Source organism: Xenopus laevis, chromosome 9_10L (assembly GCF_017654675.1).
Source record: "Xenopus laevis strain J_2021 chromosome 9_10L, Xenopus_laevis_v10.1, whole genome shotgun sequence".
NCBI lineage: Eukaryota > Metazoa > Chordata > Amphibia > Anura > Pipidae > Xenopus > Xenopus laevis.
This window is the reverse complement of record NC_054387.1, coordinates 34,783,831-34,803,450: the sequence shown is the minus strand read 5'-3', so window position 1 is coordinate 34,803,450 and position 19,620 is coordinate 34,783,831. Positions and strand designations below refer to the sequence as shown.

General features: G+C 42.5%; 1 protein-coding gene across 3 annotated transcripts in view; it reads left to right on the top strand.

Annotated features, from left to right (window-relative positions):
• aarsd1.L (alanyl-tRNA synthetase domain containing 1 L homeolog) overlaps nt 1-19,620 on the top strand; it is a 38,361-nt gene that overhangs the window by 10,558 nt on the left and 8,183 nt on the right. For all 3 annotated transcript variants that reach the window (NM_001086797.1, XM_018234072.2, XM_018234070.2), the window contains 6 exon segments: nt 1,332-1,389; nt 7,883-8,039; nt 11,806-11,922; nt 12,757-12,887; nt 13,589-13,655; nt 15,470-15,561. In NM_001086797.1, the coding sequence (NP_001080266.1) occupies nt 1,332-1,389; nt 7,883-8,039; nt 11,806-11,922; nt 12,757-12,887; nt 13,589-13,655; nt 15,470-15,561 (622 nt within the window).

The following is a 19,620-nucleotide window of genomic DNA, read 5'->3' as shown; positions in this document are numbered from 1 at the left end:
CTTCATATATATAATGCCTTCCACATACTCCCTCTCTCCTCCTTGTGTAATTGTGTAGCCACTACATGTGCACCCCAAAGATATTTTGCATGATATAAATCTTGCCTTAATAAATGTCAACAAATGCTGCCTGCCTACTTGCTGTAATTGTGAATTCTAAGATTGAAGGATACAAGATTTACATTTATATAATGTAAGTGGTTTATTTTGCTTGACAAACAAAATAGAAAATGAATTCTTAGGGTGACCGGCCCCCTTTAATGACTAAATATTAGAAGGGAAGAATCTGTAAAACTGAATAGAACAACCATCTGTCATTGCCTGGATTGCGCTGCATGCAAATGTTACAGTAAATGTATTCATTCATCTGTGAGGGCTACCATAGGTATTGGATACGTGTGCACCGTTGAGTTTACGTATCTTCCATGTGAGCATTGTACAGGAATGGGATTTCTTATCCAGAGAGCTCTGATTATGGCAAAGCCCTTTCCGTTGACTCAATTTCAAGAAAATAATTCAAATTGTCTATTCCCTTTTTCTCTTTACAGGTATGGGATCTGTTATCTGGAAACCTGTTATCCAGAAAGCTCCAAATTACTGAAAGTGTGTCTCCCATAGACTCAATTGTATCCAAATAATCCAGATTTTTAAAAATGATTTCCTTTTTCTCTGTAATAATAAAAAGTATCTTGTACTTGATCCAAACTAAGATATAATTAATCCGTATTGGAAGCAAAACCAGTCTATTTGGTTTATTTAATGTTTACATGGTTTTCTAGTAGACTTAAGGTATGACGATCCAGATTACAGAAATATTATTTTATCCTAATCCGAAAGTTCAGTTCCCAAGCATTCTGGATAATGGGTCCCATACCTGTAATAATAAAACAGTAGCTTGTACTTGATGGCAACTAAGCTACATGAATTCATATTGGTGGCAAAAGAATCCAATTGGGTTGATTTCATGGTTTTTAGCAGACTTGAGGTACGGAGATCCAATTTAAAAAAAGATCCCTTATCTAATAGTGAGTGTTCCAGATGATATATACTATACCTGTATTCGCAAATCATTAAATATATTTAGATTTCCTTGTTACACCGTTCTTTTATCCACCCTAACATTTGTGTATGTTATTGTAGTCGCCTCTGTGTGGGTGATAGCACACAAAACAAAGGTGGTGGTTTTCCATAACATTCCACAATTAAATGCCAAATATAACTTTGGAAATTAGGACCATGCTAGAGTAGACCTTTGAAAGGAGGGAAGGTGAACTGAGAAGACAAAACTGTACTTTGCTCATGTTTTTACATTACGCTCTCTTCTTTGTTAGGTCAACACCTGGTAACAGCCATTGCAGACTCTTTGTATGGATTCAAAACAACGTCCTGGTATGTTTAAAAAAAAAAAAAAAAATATTGTAGATTTCAATATATTTGTTCAAAAATATAAATGAAATGCATACTTCTAGTTGCTGTGTGGGGTTGGTTCATAAAACATATTTGTTCTGTTAAACAGACAAGTAGTAGGTGCCACCATTGATATCAAATCAGTTTAAAGCTAGATATTAAAGGGGAGGTTCTTGTGTAGGTTACATTTTATTATGTTCGAAAGCAACTTTGAAATTGGTCTTCATTATTTGTATAGCTTTTAAATAATTAATTGCCTTCTGCCTCTTTCCAGCTTTCAAATGGGGGCTCCGTCATCCCAGCAGCCAAAAATGATTGATCTGTAATGCTACAATGTTATTGTTACTTTTTATTATGTCCTTCCCTCTCCTATTCATCTTCCAGTCTCTTGTGTGCAAACATTTCTTTGCTTGATAGGGTAAACTGGTCCCTAGCAACCAGACAGCTGCTGAAATTCCACACTTCTAAACAGAAAACTAAATTAATGAAAAACCAAATAAAGACCAACTGCAAATTTGCTCAGAATGTGTTTACATCATACTAAACATTTATTTAAATGTAAGAAACCCCTTGACTAACCTTGTTCATGTATGCAGCATTGCAATGCATTGTCCTTTGCAGAAGGCAGCGGGGCTGTGGATTTGTATTTTTTGAGGGCAGCACAACGGATAAGTCTTTTTGGTAGTGTCAGGTGCAAAATACTAGACCTATTTTCTGTTTATTTAGTTTAGTATCTTGGGTTTTGTGTGCAACGTCTGGAGCTGTAGATACTCTTACTTACTTCTCTCATCGATCCTAATTCCTTGTTCTCTTTTGCTCTGTTTGCCAATTGAAGAATAATTTGACTTTCCTGCTCTTGAACCTGCAATTGATTCTCTTCTTCATATATGATACACAAATTGTAATACACTTTTGTGATATATAGAAGTTTTATTCTGTCTGGTGCACTATTAAAAGGGGTTGTTCACATTCAGATCAGTTGATTTCAAATAGTTCACCAGAAATAGACTTTCTCTATTGTCTGCTTGGGGGACACATGTAATAATGGGGTATAGCTGTTGCCACTAGGAGGCAATATACAACAAAGAAAACTAGCTCCTCCTCCGCTGGCTATATCCCCCTAGCAGCCGGAGCCTAGGTCAGTTTTTTGTTGTGTGCTGCTTAGGTCAGGGTATATTATTCTCCAAGTGATTGCCAGGTTTTCTGACATATGGAGATGTTCAAGGCAACTACACTGTTTAGTATACCTGTACCTGGGGTCTACTTTGCTAAAGCAGCTTTGACCAAACAGCCTAACCCCCCTCTTTCATTGTTATGCAGGAGTAGTGTGGCTGGCCAGGACACAGATGGGATATTGCCTTGGGAGGGTAAGTATATCAGACTACCCTCGGGCTCTTCCTTCTCATACAAGGAGAAGGGTACTTCACCATACCAAAGCGCTGCTGTCAGCGTCCCTCCCCTTTCTTACACACGGGGCCTCATTACAGAATAGGGGATTGGTTCCCTATCCTGGACAACAGCCTCTGGAGAGAGACCGGGTGAGAACCCGGTTGACGTGTTCACTTAGGCATGAGATGCTGGTTTCCCCGCAAAGCAGGGAGAACCTTCCAGAGACCACAGTGGCTTGTATTTTTCGGCCACACTTTCGCTCCTTCATACTCTTGTGCGCCTTTATGACAAGCAATGGCCCAAACACTAGTAAAGCCAGAACCGCATTGCTGGAAGCTCTGGAATGTACTCACTCCGAACACGGTCGCTTCAGTTCTCTGGCACCAGATCACAGTGGCTACGACAGAGGACATAGCACCAGACTCCACAGGATCCGTACTAGCCAGGTAGTATCCATCGGGGCACAATGGAGAGGGTAGCTAGTCTTCGTATCTGTAGTTAGCCTCCCAGCACTGCATAAGGAGTCTTGCTATTAAGACCTCCCTAGCATATCCACACCATGTCTGAGGGGAACAGCGAAGGGTCTCCAGAGCGACACCAACAACCTCTTAAATTCTTGGCTTCAGCCAAGTGCTGCAAAAGACTGCTCTCAGGGCATAAAGAGCCATTATGTTCTAGGTGTAAGCCACCTGAGTCAGATACTGAAACTCCAGGCCCTGCTCATACCCACACAGATCAGGCCCCTCACGGACAAGCTGCACCCAAACAAGGAGATCCCCCAGCTGCGGCCTGCGCATCATGGGGGTCCACAGTCATAGACCATTGGCTCGCAATCACAAAAGATTCTTGGCTTCACAAAGTGATATCACGAGGTTATCACCTAGAATTTGCCTACCTACTCCCCTCAATGCTTTATGTTCAGAATCCCACAAGAACCAACAAAGTGCAGAGCTTTTCAAGATTTACTGGTGGCCCTCCTTCAAGCGGAGGTCATCTCCCCAGTTCCCCCGAAAGAGCAGTTTCAAGGGCTACTACGCAAACCTGTTTGTAGTTCCCAAAAAAGATGGATCATTCTGTCCAGTACTGGACCTAAAGGGACTCAACAGGTTCATCCGCCCCAACCAAAAAAATTCAAAATAGAATCCCTACGCATCATAGCAGCAATGAGCCAGCGCCAATTCTTAGCCTCTCTCGACATCAAGGATGTGTACTTAGATGTGGCAATTTTCTCTCATCAAAAATACTTGCACTTTGCTGCCCAAAACCACCACTACCAATTCAGGGCCCTTCCCTTCGGCCTGACGTCTGCCTCAAGAGTCTTTACCAATATCATGGCAGTCGCCACGGCAGAGATATGTCAGGCGGGAATATCCATAACCCTGTATCTCGATGAACTGTTGATCAAAGCACCATCACTCACAGAGGCACACAGGGCACTCCACTTCACCATGTCCAAGCTACAAGAGCTTGAATGGGCCTTCAATATGGAGAAGTCTTCTTTAACACACAGTCAATCCATGGTGTTCCTAGGACTGCTGTTAAACACACAAGCCCAGAGAGTGTCTCTGACACAAGAAAAAATCTGTCACCTCAATGCTCTAGTACATTCCTTACTAGCAAAACCATGCCACTCAACCAAATTCTGCATGAAGGTCCTGGGAGTCATAGTCTCGTCGATAGAAGTGGCCCCATTGCCCAAATTCACATGCAGAACTTAAGTGGAACATCCTTACATCCTGAAAATGGAAATCTCTCTCAGGACATCCACCTATGGATACATGTGTATCCTTCTCCTGGTGGATACAGACTACACACCTCTCTGGGGGCAAGCCTCTCGGAGAACCACAGTGGAGACTAATGACAACGAACGCAAGCCTTGCTCAGAACAAGGATTCTGGACTCAGGCGGAGAGTCGTTTACCTATAAACCTATTGGAGATACGGGCAATCCGCCTGGGACTGATGCATTGGCAAAAAGATCTGTCGGGACGACCAATAAAAATAGTCAGACAATTTCACAGCTGTGGCTTGCATAAACCACCAAGTTGGCAAGAGAAACTGAGCGGCACTCCAGGAGGTCAAGCGCATACTGTATTTCAGTGGGCAGACCTACACAGCACCAGACTGTCAGCCATATTCATTCCAGGACTGCTAAACTGGGAAGCAGACATTGGACCCAGTCGAGTGGGCTCTAAAGGAGGAAATAATTCAAGATATAACGGCAAGATGGGGCTTGCCGGAGGTGGATCTCATGGCAACCCGGCACAACCGAAAAGTGCTGACTTTCTTCGCGCTGTGGGGACCCTCTGTCCAGGCCCGGACTGGCAACCTGTGGGTTCTGGCAAATGCCATAAAGGCTGCTATAAGGTACCATAGAAAGTCAGTATTTAGTGGGCTGGTGGGGGCTGTTTGGGCCTCTGTGGGCTGATTGGGCCTCTCTGTACCTGAAATGCCAGGGCCTATTTTAATTCTCAGTCCGGAACTGCCTCTGGCGTTAGCCGCAGATGCCCTCATGTCTCCATGGAACTTCCATCTGGCTTAAGCATCCCCCCCTACACCCTCTTGTTACCAAGAATTATCAAAAAGGTACAGAGGGAACAGACCACGCTCATTCTAATAACACCAAACTAGCCCCGGCGATCCTGGTTCTCTGACCTCCTCAATCTGTCAACAGAGGATCCATGGACTCTGCTGCCTCTTCCAGATCTCCTTCACCAAGGCCTGATTCGGGATCCCAACCCCCATAGCCTCAACCTGACTGCAGGGCTCTTGAGACCCACATCTTTAAACAAAAGGGTTTCTCGGATGCAGTGATTCATACCATGCGAGCAGCATGGAAACCTACATCGTCCAGAGCGTATTACAGAGTGTGGACCACCTATAAGCAATGGTGCCCCAGACACAAGGCAAACTTCGAAGTACTCTTGATTCTAATAGCAACTGCCTCGGCGAGGCACATTTCAGAGCTCAGCAAATTGTCGTGAAGGCCACCCTTCCTCATCTTTCATCCCGACAGAGCAGTACTCTGCACAGTGCCTTCTTTTCTACGGAAGGTGTTTCGGCATTCCTTATCAATCAAGTGATAACCATTCCCACATTCTGCCTGTCACTGACAAACCCCAAGTAAGCAGCACTACATTCCCTAGACCCAGAACGTGCCCTCAAATTCTATCTACACAGGGTCCGCAACATCAGCAAATCAGACTCGCTCTTTGTGCTCATTTTGGGCCCACAACAGGGACCCCCAACCTCAAAAGCTTCCGTCTCCAGGTGGATCAAGCAGACGGTTCAGCGGGCCTACATAGCATAAGGACTGACTCTGTCAGACAAAATAAAGGCTCATTCCACCAGGGAGGGTGAGTACGACCTGGGCATTCTGGAATCAGGCCTTGGCAAAACAGCTGTGCAAAGCCACAGGGACCTCAATCCACTCCCTCACAAATTTCTACCATTTTGACACATTTGCGGAACCTGACACACTCTTCAGCAGAAAGGTGCTTCAAGCTACAGTGGTGTCTTCCACTTAGGGTCTCTCTCCTGCCCTCTATTCAGGGGACATCTTTGGTACGTCCCCATTGTTACCTGTGTCCCCCAAGCAGACAATGGAGAAAAGGAGATTTTGTGTACTTACCGTAAAATCTTTCTCTAGTCGGACACAGGACTTCCCTCCCCATATGGAGGCCCTTTCTGTTCTCAGTTACATGTGTAATAACGTTTTCCGGTTACATATTAAATGTTGTGGTTCAATTAAACCTCCTTCGATCCATCTTTGGGACAAACTGACCTAGGCTCCGCCTGCTGGGTGTTAAAGCCAGTGGAGGAGGAGCTAGTTGTTTCCTGTCTCCTAGTGGCAACAGCTATACCCCATTGTTATCTGTGTCCTAAGCGACTAGAGAGATTTTACGATGAGTCCTTTTTTCCAATGACTTTGTTTTCTATGTGTGACCGTTTTTCTAATGAAGTGTAAAGTTTCATTTTTCACCTTCTAAAGCAGCTGGGGGGGGGTCACCGACCCTGTAAACTGTTCTAAATTGATAATTTAATTGATACATTTATTATCTTTGTCCCTGCTGAGCAGATACTAATACTCCAGAGATGCTGGTGAAAAAAGTATTAACCAAATGTTGCAAAATTCTAAGTTTACCATCTGTACCTGAATTACTGAGCTGCCAGACTCAAACACCAGGGCAGGAACATTAAACTTAGATTTTAAAAAAACTGTAAAAAATAGCAAGTAATTTAAAAAAGTATATTTCTGGGGGACAATCTGAAAACATTTGAACTGGGGAAAAAAAGTTTTGGAAGGTGAACAACCCCTTTAACAGAAAAATACTTCTGTACTGTACACTAGGGTTAAAGGATCCTATATGACATTTGTCAGTATACATATGATATAAATATATTATGGAATATGAAGAAGAGAGAACCTGAATAGAACAATGAGTAAAACAAGTCCCAATAACAAAATGTGAAGCCTTACAGAGCATTTGTTTTTAGATGGGTCAGTGACCCCCATTTGAAAGCAGGAAAGAATCAAAAGCAAAAGACAAATAATCCAAAAACTATAAAAAAAAAAAAAATTTTTAAAAAATTGAGAAGTTTCTTAGGATTGGCAATTCTATAACATACCAAAAGTTAACAATAAAGGTAAACCACCCCTAGTTAACTAGCTATTACTGGGCCCCATAGAAAATTATTTTTCAGGCCCCCAAAATATCTAGAGTTTGACCTGTTTTACCAATATTTATTTAAACTCATGGGGTCCTTATACCTCCTGGGCCCCATTGCAGCCACGTGGTCTGCTTCCTCTGTAATTAGGGTTGCCATAAAAATTACCAGCCTTCCTATATATTTATCTTTTTTTCCTATTAATAACATTGGGATCAACCATAATTTTTACTGGCCAGGCCGATAAAATACCGGCCAGGTGGCAAACCTATCTGTAATTACGCCCTATCTACCTCTTAACTTTTAATTTTTTTTCTGACCTCACTGTAAAAATTTTTCAAACTAACCTTTTGTGGCCAGTTTTTTTTTTTTTTTTTTTTTTTTGCGCTGAGCAGGTTATGATTTTCCAATTTTTTTAGGGACCTGGGACGACAGCGCAGTGTAATTGAGCTGGATACTCCATTGGTGACCGCAGAGCAGGTAGAAGCTATAGAGAAGATTGCTAATCAGAAGATTCGTGAGCATGTTCCTGTCCATGTAAGACTTATAACAGTGGATGATCCTGAATTCGATATGGTACGTCTGAAGAAATGGATCGTGTACGGAAATTCACAGCCATAGGCTATATCATTCTGAATGGATTAATGACCAAGCTCCGAACAGCTTTTTGATGTGGCTACACCTGCAGCCATTGTATCAGCCCGGGTACAGGTGCACCAAGCAGATTTTGGTTGTTTTTTTCCCCAATTATAGTTTTTATTGAAGTTTTATTATATATGCACAACAAACAGTATTGATCTTACAGGACCCATATATTTTAGTCTTATAACAGTTACATCATAGTCAGGGCAGCAAGATTTGTATAGTCATTAATGGGGTAGGTGTTGGAGCAGGTTGTTCAAGGGAGGAGGGAGAGGGGAAGAAAGAGGAGCAAAATGGGGGGGGGGGAAGAAAGAAAGGAAAGAGAAAAGAGAGAAAAAAATGGGGGGGGGGAGAAAGAAAGGAAAGACAAAATAAAAATGTAAAATGCCTATTGGTGTAGAGCCTGACATTCCCTTTCTTTGAATTCCAAATTGTAGTGAAAGTTGTACTTTGTTCTTCCGTATATGAGGATAATTCTTGGAAAACACACCGCTCTTCTACTTTTCTGAGCCAGTCCTTCTCCGTTGGCACATGTTGCGCTTTCCAGTGCAGGGAAATGAGGCACTTTGCAGCATTTAGGAGGGAGGGTTCTAAAGATTTTTTGAAGATGGATATATGTCTCTCCATGTGGAACAACAGGCAGTATGCAGGGTTTCTGTCTATTGTGTATTTAAGAATTTCTTCAGACCAGGAGATTATCTGTTCCCAATAGGGTTTTATTCGTGGACATTCCCAAAATATATGTCATAGTGCCCCCTGCCTCTTGGCATCTCCAGAATATATATTTAGAAACAGTGTTTTCAACTTTGCGGGAGTCCTATACCATTTGGTGAAGGTTTTATAGTTTAATTGCTGGATATGACTGCATCTAGAGCTGCATAGGAGTTTTAGTAAAAGGTTGCCAATCTGCTCCTCCGTTTCCTAGGTCTGCGCTCCATGAGTGGATAAAGTGCCGGTTAGACAAGCTATCTGTTTTTTGTAGGCAGCTATAAATCATGGAAATGTTGTGCCTGTGCGGGTCATTAAGTGTACAGTTTTTTTTTTCCCCCAAATATTGTTAGAGGTTGGGATAGAGTTACTGTGCCTCTCAGTGCACGGTAATAATGTGCAATTTGCGAGAACTTTAGGTGGTCTGCGGGAGTAAAGGGTTTGAGCTCCCCCTTTTCTATGAAGTGCAAGACTTGTAGGTTTTCTCGTATTAGCCAGTTTTGGAAGTATTCTGGTTCAAGGCTCACTGGGAATACTGGGTTATTCAACAGAGGTATTAGCGGTGAGCAGGCCTGGACTGGGATTCAAAATAGGCCCTGGCATTCCAAGTAAAAAGAGGCCCAAACAGCCCCCACCAGCCCACTTAATAGTCACTTTCTATGGCATCTTACAGCAGCCCATCTGGCATTTGCCAGAACCCACAGATTGCCAGTTCAGGCCTGGCGGTGAGGGGTATTTTGTTAATAGTTATGGTGTCTTAAGTTTATCATATCTTGTGTGTGTGTGTAACCAATGGGTGGTCTTTATGAAATATTCTTCTATGTATTTATCTATTAATTGAGTGTTGATGGTTTGTTCTGGTTCCACCCATAATTTATTGCTAGGGTTGCCACCTTTTTAAAAATGTTTTACCACCTGCTGGGGGGCGGGGACACAAAGAGGTGGGCTGTGACGTCAAAAGGGGCGGATCGTGTCGTCAAAAGGGGCGGGGCCACATCATGGACGCCACAAGAAGTACAAGAAAAGGTAAATTCCAGGGGATTGGGGGCAGGCCGAGGGCTCCTTTTAATCGTATTACAAATTTACTGGCAGGTACATTGCCGGTAAATTTGTAATACCGGCCCCGGCCTTGGCAGGTATTTTACCGGCTAGGCAACCCTATTTATTGCCCATGTGGTATAACCAGTCTAATATGTGGGTAAGTATTGCTGCGTGGTGGTAGTGTGGTGAATATTTATTTTAACCACATTAATTCGGTATTGAGGTCCTTTTTAGTTTATTTATGGGTTTATATCTGCCCAGTCTATATAATTTTTAGAAATTTTTATCCCTACACATATTTGTTCCTAGTTAACATATTTGTTCCTAGGCAGTAACATTTTAAGCATTCCATCATGTAAAACCAGTTGACTCTATCAAATGCCTTCTCGTCATCTGTAGAGAAAATGTATAATTGCGTCTGTCTTCATTTGGCTATGTAAAGAAGGTTAAGGAGTTGTGTTATCTCATGCCTCTCTGCTGGGCATGAATTCCACCTGTTCTGGATCTATGAGGTATGGAATACACTTTTGTAGCCTAGGTGCTGTTATTTTGGCTAGGAGCTTTACATCGCTATTGATTAAAGAGATGGGGCGATAGTTTCCGGGGTCTAAGGGGTTCTTGCCGGGCTTCTTTATCAATGTAATGTGTGCTTCTAGGGATGAGGAGCTAAATTGTTTCTTGTTCTTAATGTCGGTTATCGCCTTTGTAAAGTGTCTTTGTTAGTCCATTGATATCGTTGGGTTTGGCCAGTGGGTGAAGATGAACTCCTTGGTGTTATGGCTTTCCAAGTTGTTTCAATCTGGCCGACAAAAATAAACAAAAAAAACTTTGCTGACTACTGGTGGGTTGTATTTTTTATGGACTGGGGGTTGTTTGCCATCTGCTCCATATTTGTATTTGCGACACTCCGGGAGCTGGATAGTAGGTAGGCCTGGTTGTTTGCAGAAGGCTCGGGTCTCAAGTGGATCTTTTTAGTAAAGGTTCTACCCCCATGTCGGGCTGATAAAGTAAAAGGGAAAGCCCATTTGTTCTTGGCGCTGTGTGTATGTAGTATGGGGTGAAGAAGGCGTCTCTGTTGTACCATGGAGGAGTATGCGAAGTCCTGGTAGAGTTCGACTTTGTCCTCTTCCAGTAATACTTCTCCACTTTCCCTTGCTTGCCGAAGGATTTTTTCCTTTGTTGTGAAGTGGTGGAGGCAGCATAGGACATCTCTGTTTGCCCTTCCGTGCTTGCACATCTTACACCTGTGGCTCCGGTTTTCTGCATCTTTCACCATGTGTCTCAGGGCTACAATCTGTGCTGTGTGCCAGTTTATTTGCCGTATATTGACCTGCTGTGAGTGTAGCTTGTGAGATCTCCAGTGTGTCCAGGCACGTTGCTATCATTTGGAGTTCCAGCTTAAGCTCCACTGTCTCCTGTTTCTGTGCCTCTTATGTCACACAGCAGTTGGGAGATATTTCTGTGATAGTATTGCATCAACGTCATATCATTGGAGGGCTAGGAGGTGCACTGGCTGGAGTGGAATTGCTTGGTGAGTCTGTCTGTTGGTGTGCTTCCTCCTCCTACGCCGTTTTGGGGCTCTGTTGCGCTGGGATATGGTGCTGGCTACCTTTGTTAAAGGTTGAGATTTCCTTTGTCTTCTTGGCCATCGTAGGTCTCGGGGTACCAGCTGGTGCGTTCCCCTTTGTTAGCTTCCCCATTTTAATGTTTTGGATCCGTTTTTTTTTAGAGATTTTCGGGTGTCCAGAGCGCAGCTTCCAGAACATGCCCCCCTATATATGTCTAAGTTTGATTTGTATGAGTGATGTACTTGAGGTTTACTACACGTTAGAAATTACATTTGTGAGGCTTTGCTTGCTTACACCGTTCATACTTCAACTCCTTTATACTTTAACTCCTTTATACTTTGTAATTATTGGTCTTATTGTTTAGCTGTCTTTACTTCCTGTAGGTAAGAAGCCGTGGCTTGCCGGATGATCATGCTGGCCCAGTGAGAATAATTGATATTGAAGGCGTTGATGCCAACATGTGTTGTGGGACACATGTCAGAAACCTGAGCGACTTACAGGTGGGTATGTTTATAAAATGGACAACTGACATTTATTTATTCCTTGCACTTACTGAAAGAGGCTTTTAGAAGTTTTATGACTCCTATCTGATTTGACAGTATGACCTTTGTATAGCAAGGACCCCAATTCCATGACTACCCGTACTGATTGTAGGCTCTCATTCCTCTGTGACTTTGTGGTCCCCAGTTGGGTGAAAGGTTCAAGTAGTGCAAGTAGGGTCAGGTAGCCGGGGCAGGGTGAACTTACAGCTAATGGAGCTTGTCAACTGAATAATGGAGGTCATATATGAAAATAATATTGCACAGTATCTTTCATTTTCAAGCTTAAAGTGTAAAATTGATGAATGTGCTATTCTAAGCAATTTGCATTCATTATTTTTTTTATTCCATGGTATTAAGGGATACATGTACCGTTAATATAAATACATTTTGTTACAACAGTGTTGCCTGCTGGTCTCCAACCATAAAGTAGTTGAGGTAGTTGTCAGGAGAAAGAAAGAGGGCTGGTCGGATGTCTCTTGGTTAGGAAAGATGTGAGAAAAGTTATCTAATGTTTTGCTCCAGTTTTGGCTTGCTGCCTTCCTCTAGCTCACCAGCCGGCTTGCCACAACAGATCCCTTAGCCCCTTCCCACCCACCAGAGCAAAGTGATTTATGAAACTATTTTTTGCATTCACCTCTTTCCATTGCAATGCACATATGTTCCTCTACCTCTAGTTACAGCCCCAGCTTTCTTTTAAATCTGTTTCAAACACAGAATTCATTACAAAATCATGTTGCAGTATTCATTATAAAATCAAAAAAATGCATCAATGTATTTCTTCTATATTTACAGATGATCAAGATTTTGGGTACTGAAAAGGGAAAGAAGAACAAGACTAATTTAATATTTTTGTCTGGAGAGAGAGTCTTAAAATACGTTTCTCGAAGCTACAACACTGAAAAGACTTTAACGTCCCTGTTAAAGTAAATACTTCTTCGTGATAATGTACACAGTAGGGTTATTGTATTGGTGGTGGATTTTGGCAAATGCAAGAAGATGCCTTAGACTGTAAACTATTTATTGGGCATTTGGGGGCTGATTCTGCCTCTGTACAGGGCTGTATTTATATATAGGAAAGTCAATGGAAATATGACCGCTCAAGACTCACCCCACCACAGCATGTTCCTTCCATCAGCTCTGTGTGCTCAGCCACCAGCGTTCCAGCTGTAATGTGGATCCAAATGAGCAATACAGGCGGCACTCCGGATGAATATGAGGAGGTTTATTGTAGCATATCATAGGCATATGATTAATGGAATGACGCCTATGATTAAGGGAATGTTTTCCCAAAACGCAATGTTACCTTGATACAATACAATAAAACAATTGCTACAATAAACCTCCTCATATTCATCCGAGTGCCGCCTGTATTGCTCATTTGGATACTGTATTTATATATAGGCATTTGTGGTGCACTGGACCTAAATACAGCTCTGCCTTTATTTATTTGGAATGGCAGAACCTAGTTTTAAACTTAAGTCTGGATCTGGTCTGCGGATGCTTTGTTGCAGTACAATTAACACTTTAGCATGGTGGGGACAACAAATGCACTCATTTTAGGTTGTTTGTACACTGCAATGTCTAAGAAATACAGATGAGTTTTTTTGTTTGTTTTTTTAAATAGGAATGGGCCTGAGGAGCACATTGAAGCAGTAGATAAACTGCAAAAATCTGTCAAAGCCCTTCAAAAGGTTTGGAATGATTAGTCTAGAATTGTATATCTTTATAAATCATTTGTGTGTTTTTCAGGAATGGGATCTGTTTTCCAGAATGCTAGGGACCTGGGGTTTTCGGGATAATGGATCTTTCCATAATTTATAATCTACTAAAGTCATTTAAACATTAATTAAAACCAATAGGCTGGTTTTCTCTTCAAATAAGGATTATTTATATCTTAGTTGGGATCAAATACAAGGTACTGTTTTATTATTACAGAGAAAAAGCAAATCTTTTTAAACATTAAAATGATTTGATTAAAATGGAGTCTATGGGAGATGGCCTTTCTGTAATTTGCAGCTTTCTGGATAATGGGTTTTCCGAATAACCACAAATTCCTGTAATTACTATGAGCACTTTGCCATTTTTTTTTGTCTGACTCATGGCAGTATTAATGTTAGGCATATGCTCAGTAATCCCACTCATTTACAGCTTTCTGGATAACGGCTCCCATACGTGTATTTATATTGGATGTGTTTTGAAGAAGCAGTTGGGTCAGAATTGTAGCTTAGTGCTGCATTAAAGAAAAGATGATGCTAAAATGCATTCATTAAAACAATTCACTTTTTTTAGAGCTATTTTTTTTAGCTTTTTATCTAGGTGTAGCTCTTACTGCTGTTTCTTGGCTCCAGCTAATGAAAATATATCACATAGCTCGTTAATCTAAGGATGATGCCACATGGCACTTAAAAGGGAGGTTCATCTTTAAGTTCACTATTAGTATGTTATAAAACGGCCAATTCTTAGCGATTTATTCTTCATTATTTAGTTTCTATCGTTTTTTAAATTATTTTCAGCCTTCTGATTTTTTTCCAGCTTTCAAATGGGGAGTCACTGGCCCCATCTAAAAACAAATGCTCTGTAAGGCTACAGGTGTATTGTTATTGCTACTTTTTATTACTCCTCTTTCTATTCAGGCCTCCGCTATTCATATTCCAGTCTCATATTTAAACCAGTGCATGGTTGCTAGGGGAATTTGGAACTGCAAACTGGAGAGCTGCTGAATAAAAAGCGAAGTAACTCGAAATCCACAAATAATAAAAAATTAAAACTATAAGCAAATTATCGCAGAATATCTTTCTCATACTAAGAGTTAACTCAAAGGTGAACAAACCCTTTAATCTCTATTAGAGGAGACCCAAAACTGCCAGGGCTGCCTTCTATTCAGTTGAATTGGAAAGTGTGACACCACTGAAAATTTACAGCAATTTCTATTTACCCTTTTCTGGCAGGTATTGAAATAGGATTGTGCAAGTACTGCTGTAAATCGAATTGTTTAATGTTCTTGTTCTTCAAAATACTAAGAATGTTTGCTATTGAACGGCAATTATTTTAAGCAGCCAGTTGGTGGCAATCAAAGGAAACACTTCAGGGTCGCAGCCAATACTGCAACAGGAATTCAGCAGCAGTTGGATTATTGCAAATGTCTTTATCAAATGGATCACATTAACTATCACTTTCCAAGGATAAATCTACAGATTGCCAGTCCCAGCCTGGCAGTAATGTTATCAGTGAGGTTGCCTCCCTATGCTAAATCCCTCATCTATTATGTAACCATATCTCTGCCCCAAATATATTGTTTTTTGCCTTTACCACCACACCCATAATAATCCCACACTGATGGCACTAACACCATAACTCTTGTGCTCCCCTTTCCTTCGGGCATCACACACTGCATGTATAGGATAATAGAAGAGCATGCTGAGGGGAAAAAAAGGTGTTCAAACTTTTGAGTCAGTTCTTGGTGACCTTATAATATATATTATGTTTTTTTACACCATTCATACAGAATAACTTGACCTTACTGAGAGATCTTGCTGTCCTTACAGCAGAAAACTTCAAGAGCAAAGCAGACAGAGGAAAATTCTTCTCGTTGCACAGGTACAACTTATATTTCTTTGGTTTGGGCTACAGTTTTACAGTGCAGTGATTGCAAGAGGCATGTGCCTAGGCAGGGCCAGGCCGGCCGGATGCCCCCCGTGTGCGACGAGAGGATTGGGAGAGCGAGGGAGGGAAGAGATGGAGGGGAGAGGGAAGGCAGGGACATCAATGGGGGGAGGAGGGTGTCCGAGAAAAGGAAGGGGGAGTAAGGTGCGGATTAGGGTTTAGGCAGAAGACAATTGTAGAGGTAGCTGCCTAGCACCGCCCTATTATTGTGCCTTAGGCAACTGCCTCTTCTTCTTACTTCTAGTTTCGGCCCTGTTCCTAGGGCACAAAGGTAGAGGGGTGCCAGGCACAAACCTCATCAGAGATCTTTCCCTTGTTCAGATTCTTGTAGACCCCCCCCCCAACTGCAGGAGAAAATCTGTGTGAATGTCTCCCCCTTGCCTTATTTCAGTAGACCAGAAGCTAGGCTATTTCTCTGCCAGCGTAGAAAGAACCAATGGAAGCAGATCTGTATCCAGATCCACTCCATATGTTAAGAGCACTAACAGGGATTGTATCAGATTGTGTGTACACAAAATAGATTTCGGCAAAAAATATGATGGTATGCAATTTAAGTCTCACACAGTCCCTGTTGATACACTAAAGGAAAGGTAAAAAAAGATAAAAGTGCCAAATCTTTGCGCCCCCCCCAGTGAGTATAATGACTTGCCCAACACCATGGGCTTGTGACACTGAAAACTGTACTGTGCATGTGTAGTAGAGCGATAAGCCAAACTTTAAGCAAAGTCGTCTTTTTCACTGCACTGTTTATGCACCAGCCTGGGCCATTGTAGGAAATGATCTATCTCTACTTGGTGCAGTTTTCAGCATCCAGGTGCACTGGCCTGGAGTATAGGGTAAGTAGTTATAATCACGGGGTGGAGGTGACAGGATTGCTCAGATTAGCTGTTTCTTTGCCTGCGTTTCTATGCAGCTTAGTGTGGTTGAGGCCTTTGAAGCATTAACAAAGTGTTGCTTTTGGGAAATATCACAGCCTATTTTAAACCAAGTCTCTTACCAGCAAATCTGGAGTGCTCAAATTGACACATTGGTCCCATTGCAACTAGATCATAGTAAAGGAAATCTGACTTTGCAGGAGGGTTAACCAAATCAACAGGACCGTTTTTTTTGTTAAGCAACACCAAAAAAATGAAAGGTTTAAAGGAATGACAATATAATATACTGTTACCCTTCACTGGTAAAACCGGTGTGTTTGATATAGAAACACAACTATTAAACAAGCTGGTGTGTAGCCATGGTGACCGCCATTCAAGCCCTGGATACACTGTAGAAGTTCTGAAGATTCCCATTGTATACTAGAGCGCTTATTTGTTACCTGCTGTGTATCCTGTGCCATTTCTAATTTTTTAGCTTTGATTGGCTACCCCCATGGCTACCCTTTATTTCACATTGCCACTCTGATTATGCAAACCGCATTGGGCATTGGCACCATGTGCACCATATACGTGCTGTAAGTGTGGATCTGAATAACTCCACTGCAAACAATTTTTAAACATATAACACAAACCTAACACAACTCAACCACTTGTGTATTACATGGAGTCTAGCAAAAAGTTCAGATCAACACACACAGTAGTGAAGGGCTACAAAACACAAGAGAATTAAACAAAAATTTCTAGGTCACGTATTCGGACGTGATAGGTAGTACTGTGTTACATTATGTATGCTTAATAGAGTTCAGAGTCCATTTGTTATTGTCCCAGCCTCCTTCTCCTGGGGACAGTTGGTAATGAGCATTCACTGGATTTGGCTGTGATGAGAAGCTACTCGCCTATGTCATTGGCTTGACCTACCAGGTCATACCAAGGACCCCAAATCTTATCGAATTTAGTGTGGGACCCTCTGTTTTGGTAGGTCAGCTTATATAGGGGAACCATTTTGTTAACCAGTTCCTCCAGGCCTTTACTGTAGGGGGTGTTGTTCCCATCCCATGCATAGCTACTATCCTTTTTGTGTAGAAGAGCAGTATTCTGAAGAGTATTTTTATGTAAGTGTCTTTGCGGGATAATATCGTCCAGTGCACCCAGAAGGCATGTTGCTGGAGCAACCACTCAGAGGAAAGCCAGGTTGGTTGCTCGGAAATTCTATTTCCACAGACCAAAAGAGGTGAATTTGAGGGCAGGACCAATTCATGTGGAAGAAGCCTGCTGAGGGTGTGCGACACCTGGAGCAGGAGTCTGTGGGTAATTTGGCCATTCGGCAAAGCTTCATAGCAGTTACATATATGCAGCCCTTCTCCTGTATCGCACTTCTAACTTCTAGCGTCGGAGCGGATCGAGGGGGGGGACACATCGCTAGCCAGGTCTGGACTGGGAGTCAAAATAGGCCCTGACATTCCAAGTACATTGAGGCCCAAACAGCCCCCACCAGCCCAATAATTAGTTATTTTCTATGGCATCTTACAGCAGCCCCTCTGGCATTTGCCATAACCCACAAATTGCCAGTCCAGGCCTGCTGTGAGCATAAGGTTTTGATATATATTAGACGGCAATTTGACTGAGGTGGGGGAATGGAGTATTTCCTCCAGCATGAGGTGGGTCAGTTGAGGGGAAAGAGAGCCAAACTGGGCCTGGAGTGCATGTCTTAACTGCAGGTATTTGTAGAAGGGAAGTGGTTTCTGTGTCTAATCCTTAATTTGCGAATATGTTGGAAAGAATGTCTGTTCCAGTAGATCCCCCCCCAGTACTTCATTTTAGTTCTAGACCAGAAAATAAAGTGTTTGTGATATGAGTTGCCCCAAAGAGGTAAGTAGCTAAATAACAATGGGATGGGGGGGGGGGTGACCTTGCAATTTGAGAGCCAGGCTTCAGGTCTTGTGCGGGGTGCCCAGTTTAGTTGGGAGTGGTGACACGTCCTTGGGGTAGCGGTATGGAAAGTTATGTAGGCCCTCAAAAGATGCCAAGATTGCTGCCTGAAGGGGATTGTTAAGGTTGTAGGGGTCAGGAACAAAGCACCAATGTAGGTTATGTATTTGTGATGCTAAATAGTATAGTTGAAAGTGGGGGAGAGCCAGGGCCCCTTCCGCTAGCAGAGTGGTTAGTTTGGTCCACGCAACCCTTGGTTGGATGTGATCGGGTCTAGATTCAGGTCGGTACTTGCTGGGGTCTACATGTACCACGATTCCTAGGTACCTGAACTGCTGGTTCCATTGGAGTGGAATCCCTGGGGTTAAGTTTGTGGTTGGTCGGGGTCAATCGGGAAAAGTACTGATTTGTCCCAGTTAATTTGAAGACCTGAGAAGTTACCAGATACCTTCAGCAGTTGGAGAATGGCCAGGAGTGAATCATTAGGCTCTGCAAGGTAGATCAGCAGGTCATCAGCATAGAGGGAGACTTTTTTTCTTATATTGTGTTGTATGTGAGGCCTCTGATGGATATTGCAAGTGGCTCAATGGCCAATGCAAACAGGATGGGGGATAATGGGCAGCCCTCTCTCGTACCCCTTGTAAGTGGAAATGGGGGGGGTAGGTTAGTCAATTAACCCTGATTTGGGCTGCGGGTGATTTTATAGAGCATTGGATCCAATTAATTTATCTTTGGGCCATAGTCAGAGGTGCAGGACATCCCACAGCTAGTCCCATTCCACAGAGTCAAATGGAAATGGAGTCCAAGGCTACAACTCGGTGCCTATTTCAGCATGGGGTAGTTGGATGTTCATAAATAGGTGTCTAAGGTTGATGTCCGTGGATCTGTTAGACATAAACCTGGCATGCCCAGGCTGAATGAGGTCCAGAACCACCTGCTGGAACCTGGCCACAATGATCTTGGCCAAAATTTTGGTGTCATTATTGAGGAGAGAAATAGGACGATATGATGAGCAAAAAGGTGGGTCCTTGCCCTGCTTGGGTATGACTACTATTAATGCTCCCGCAAATGAGAGAGGGAGTGATTATCATAGGCATCTTGGAGAGTGAGCACAAGTTTGGTACAAAACCCTATCTGCAAAAATAGCTCCCAATCTGCTGGTAGGCCATCCAGCCCTGGTGTTTTGTTA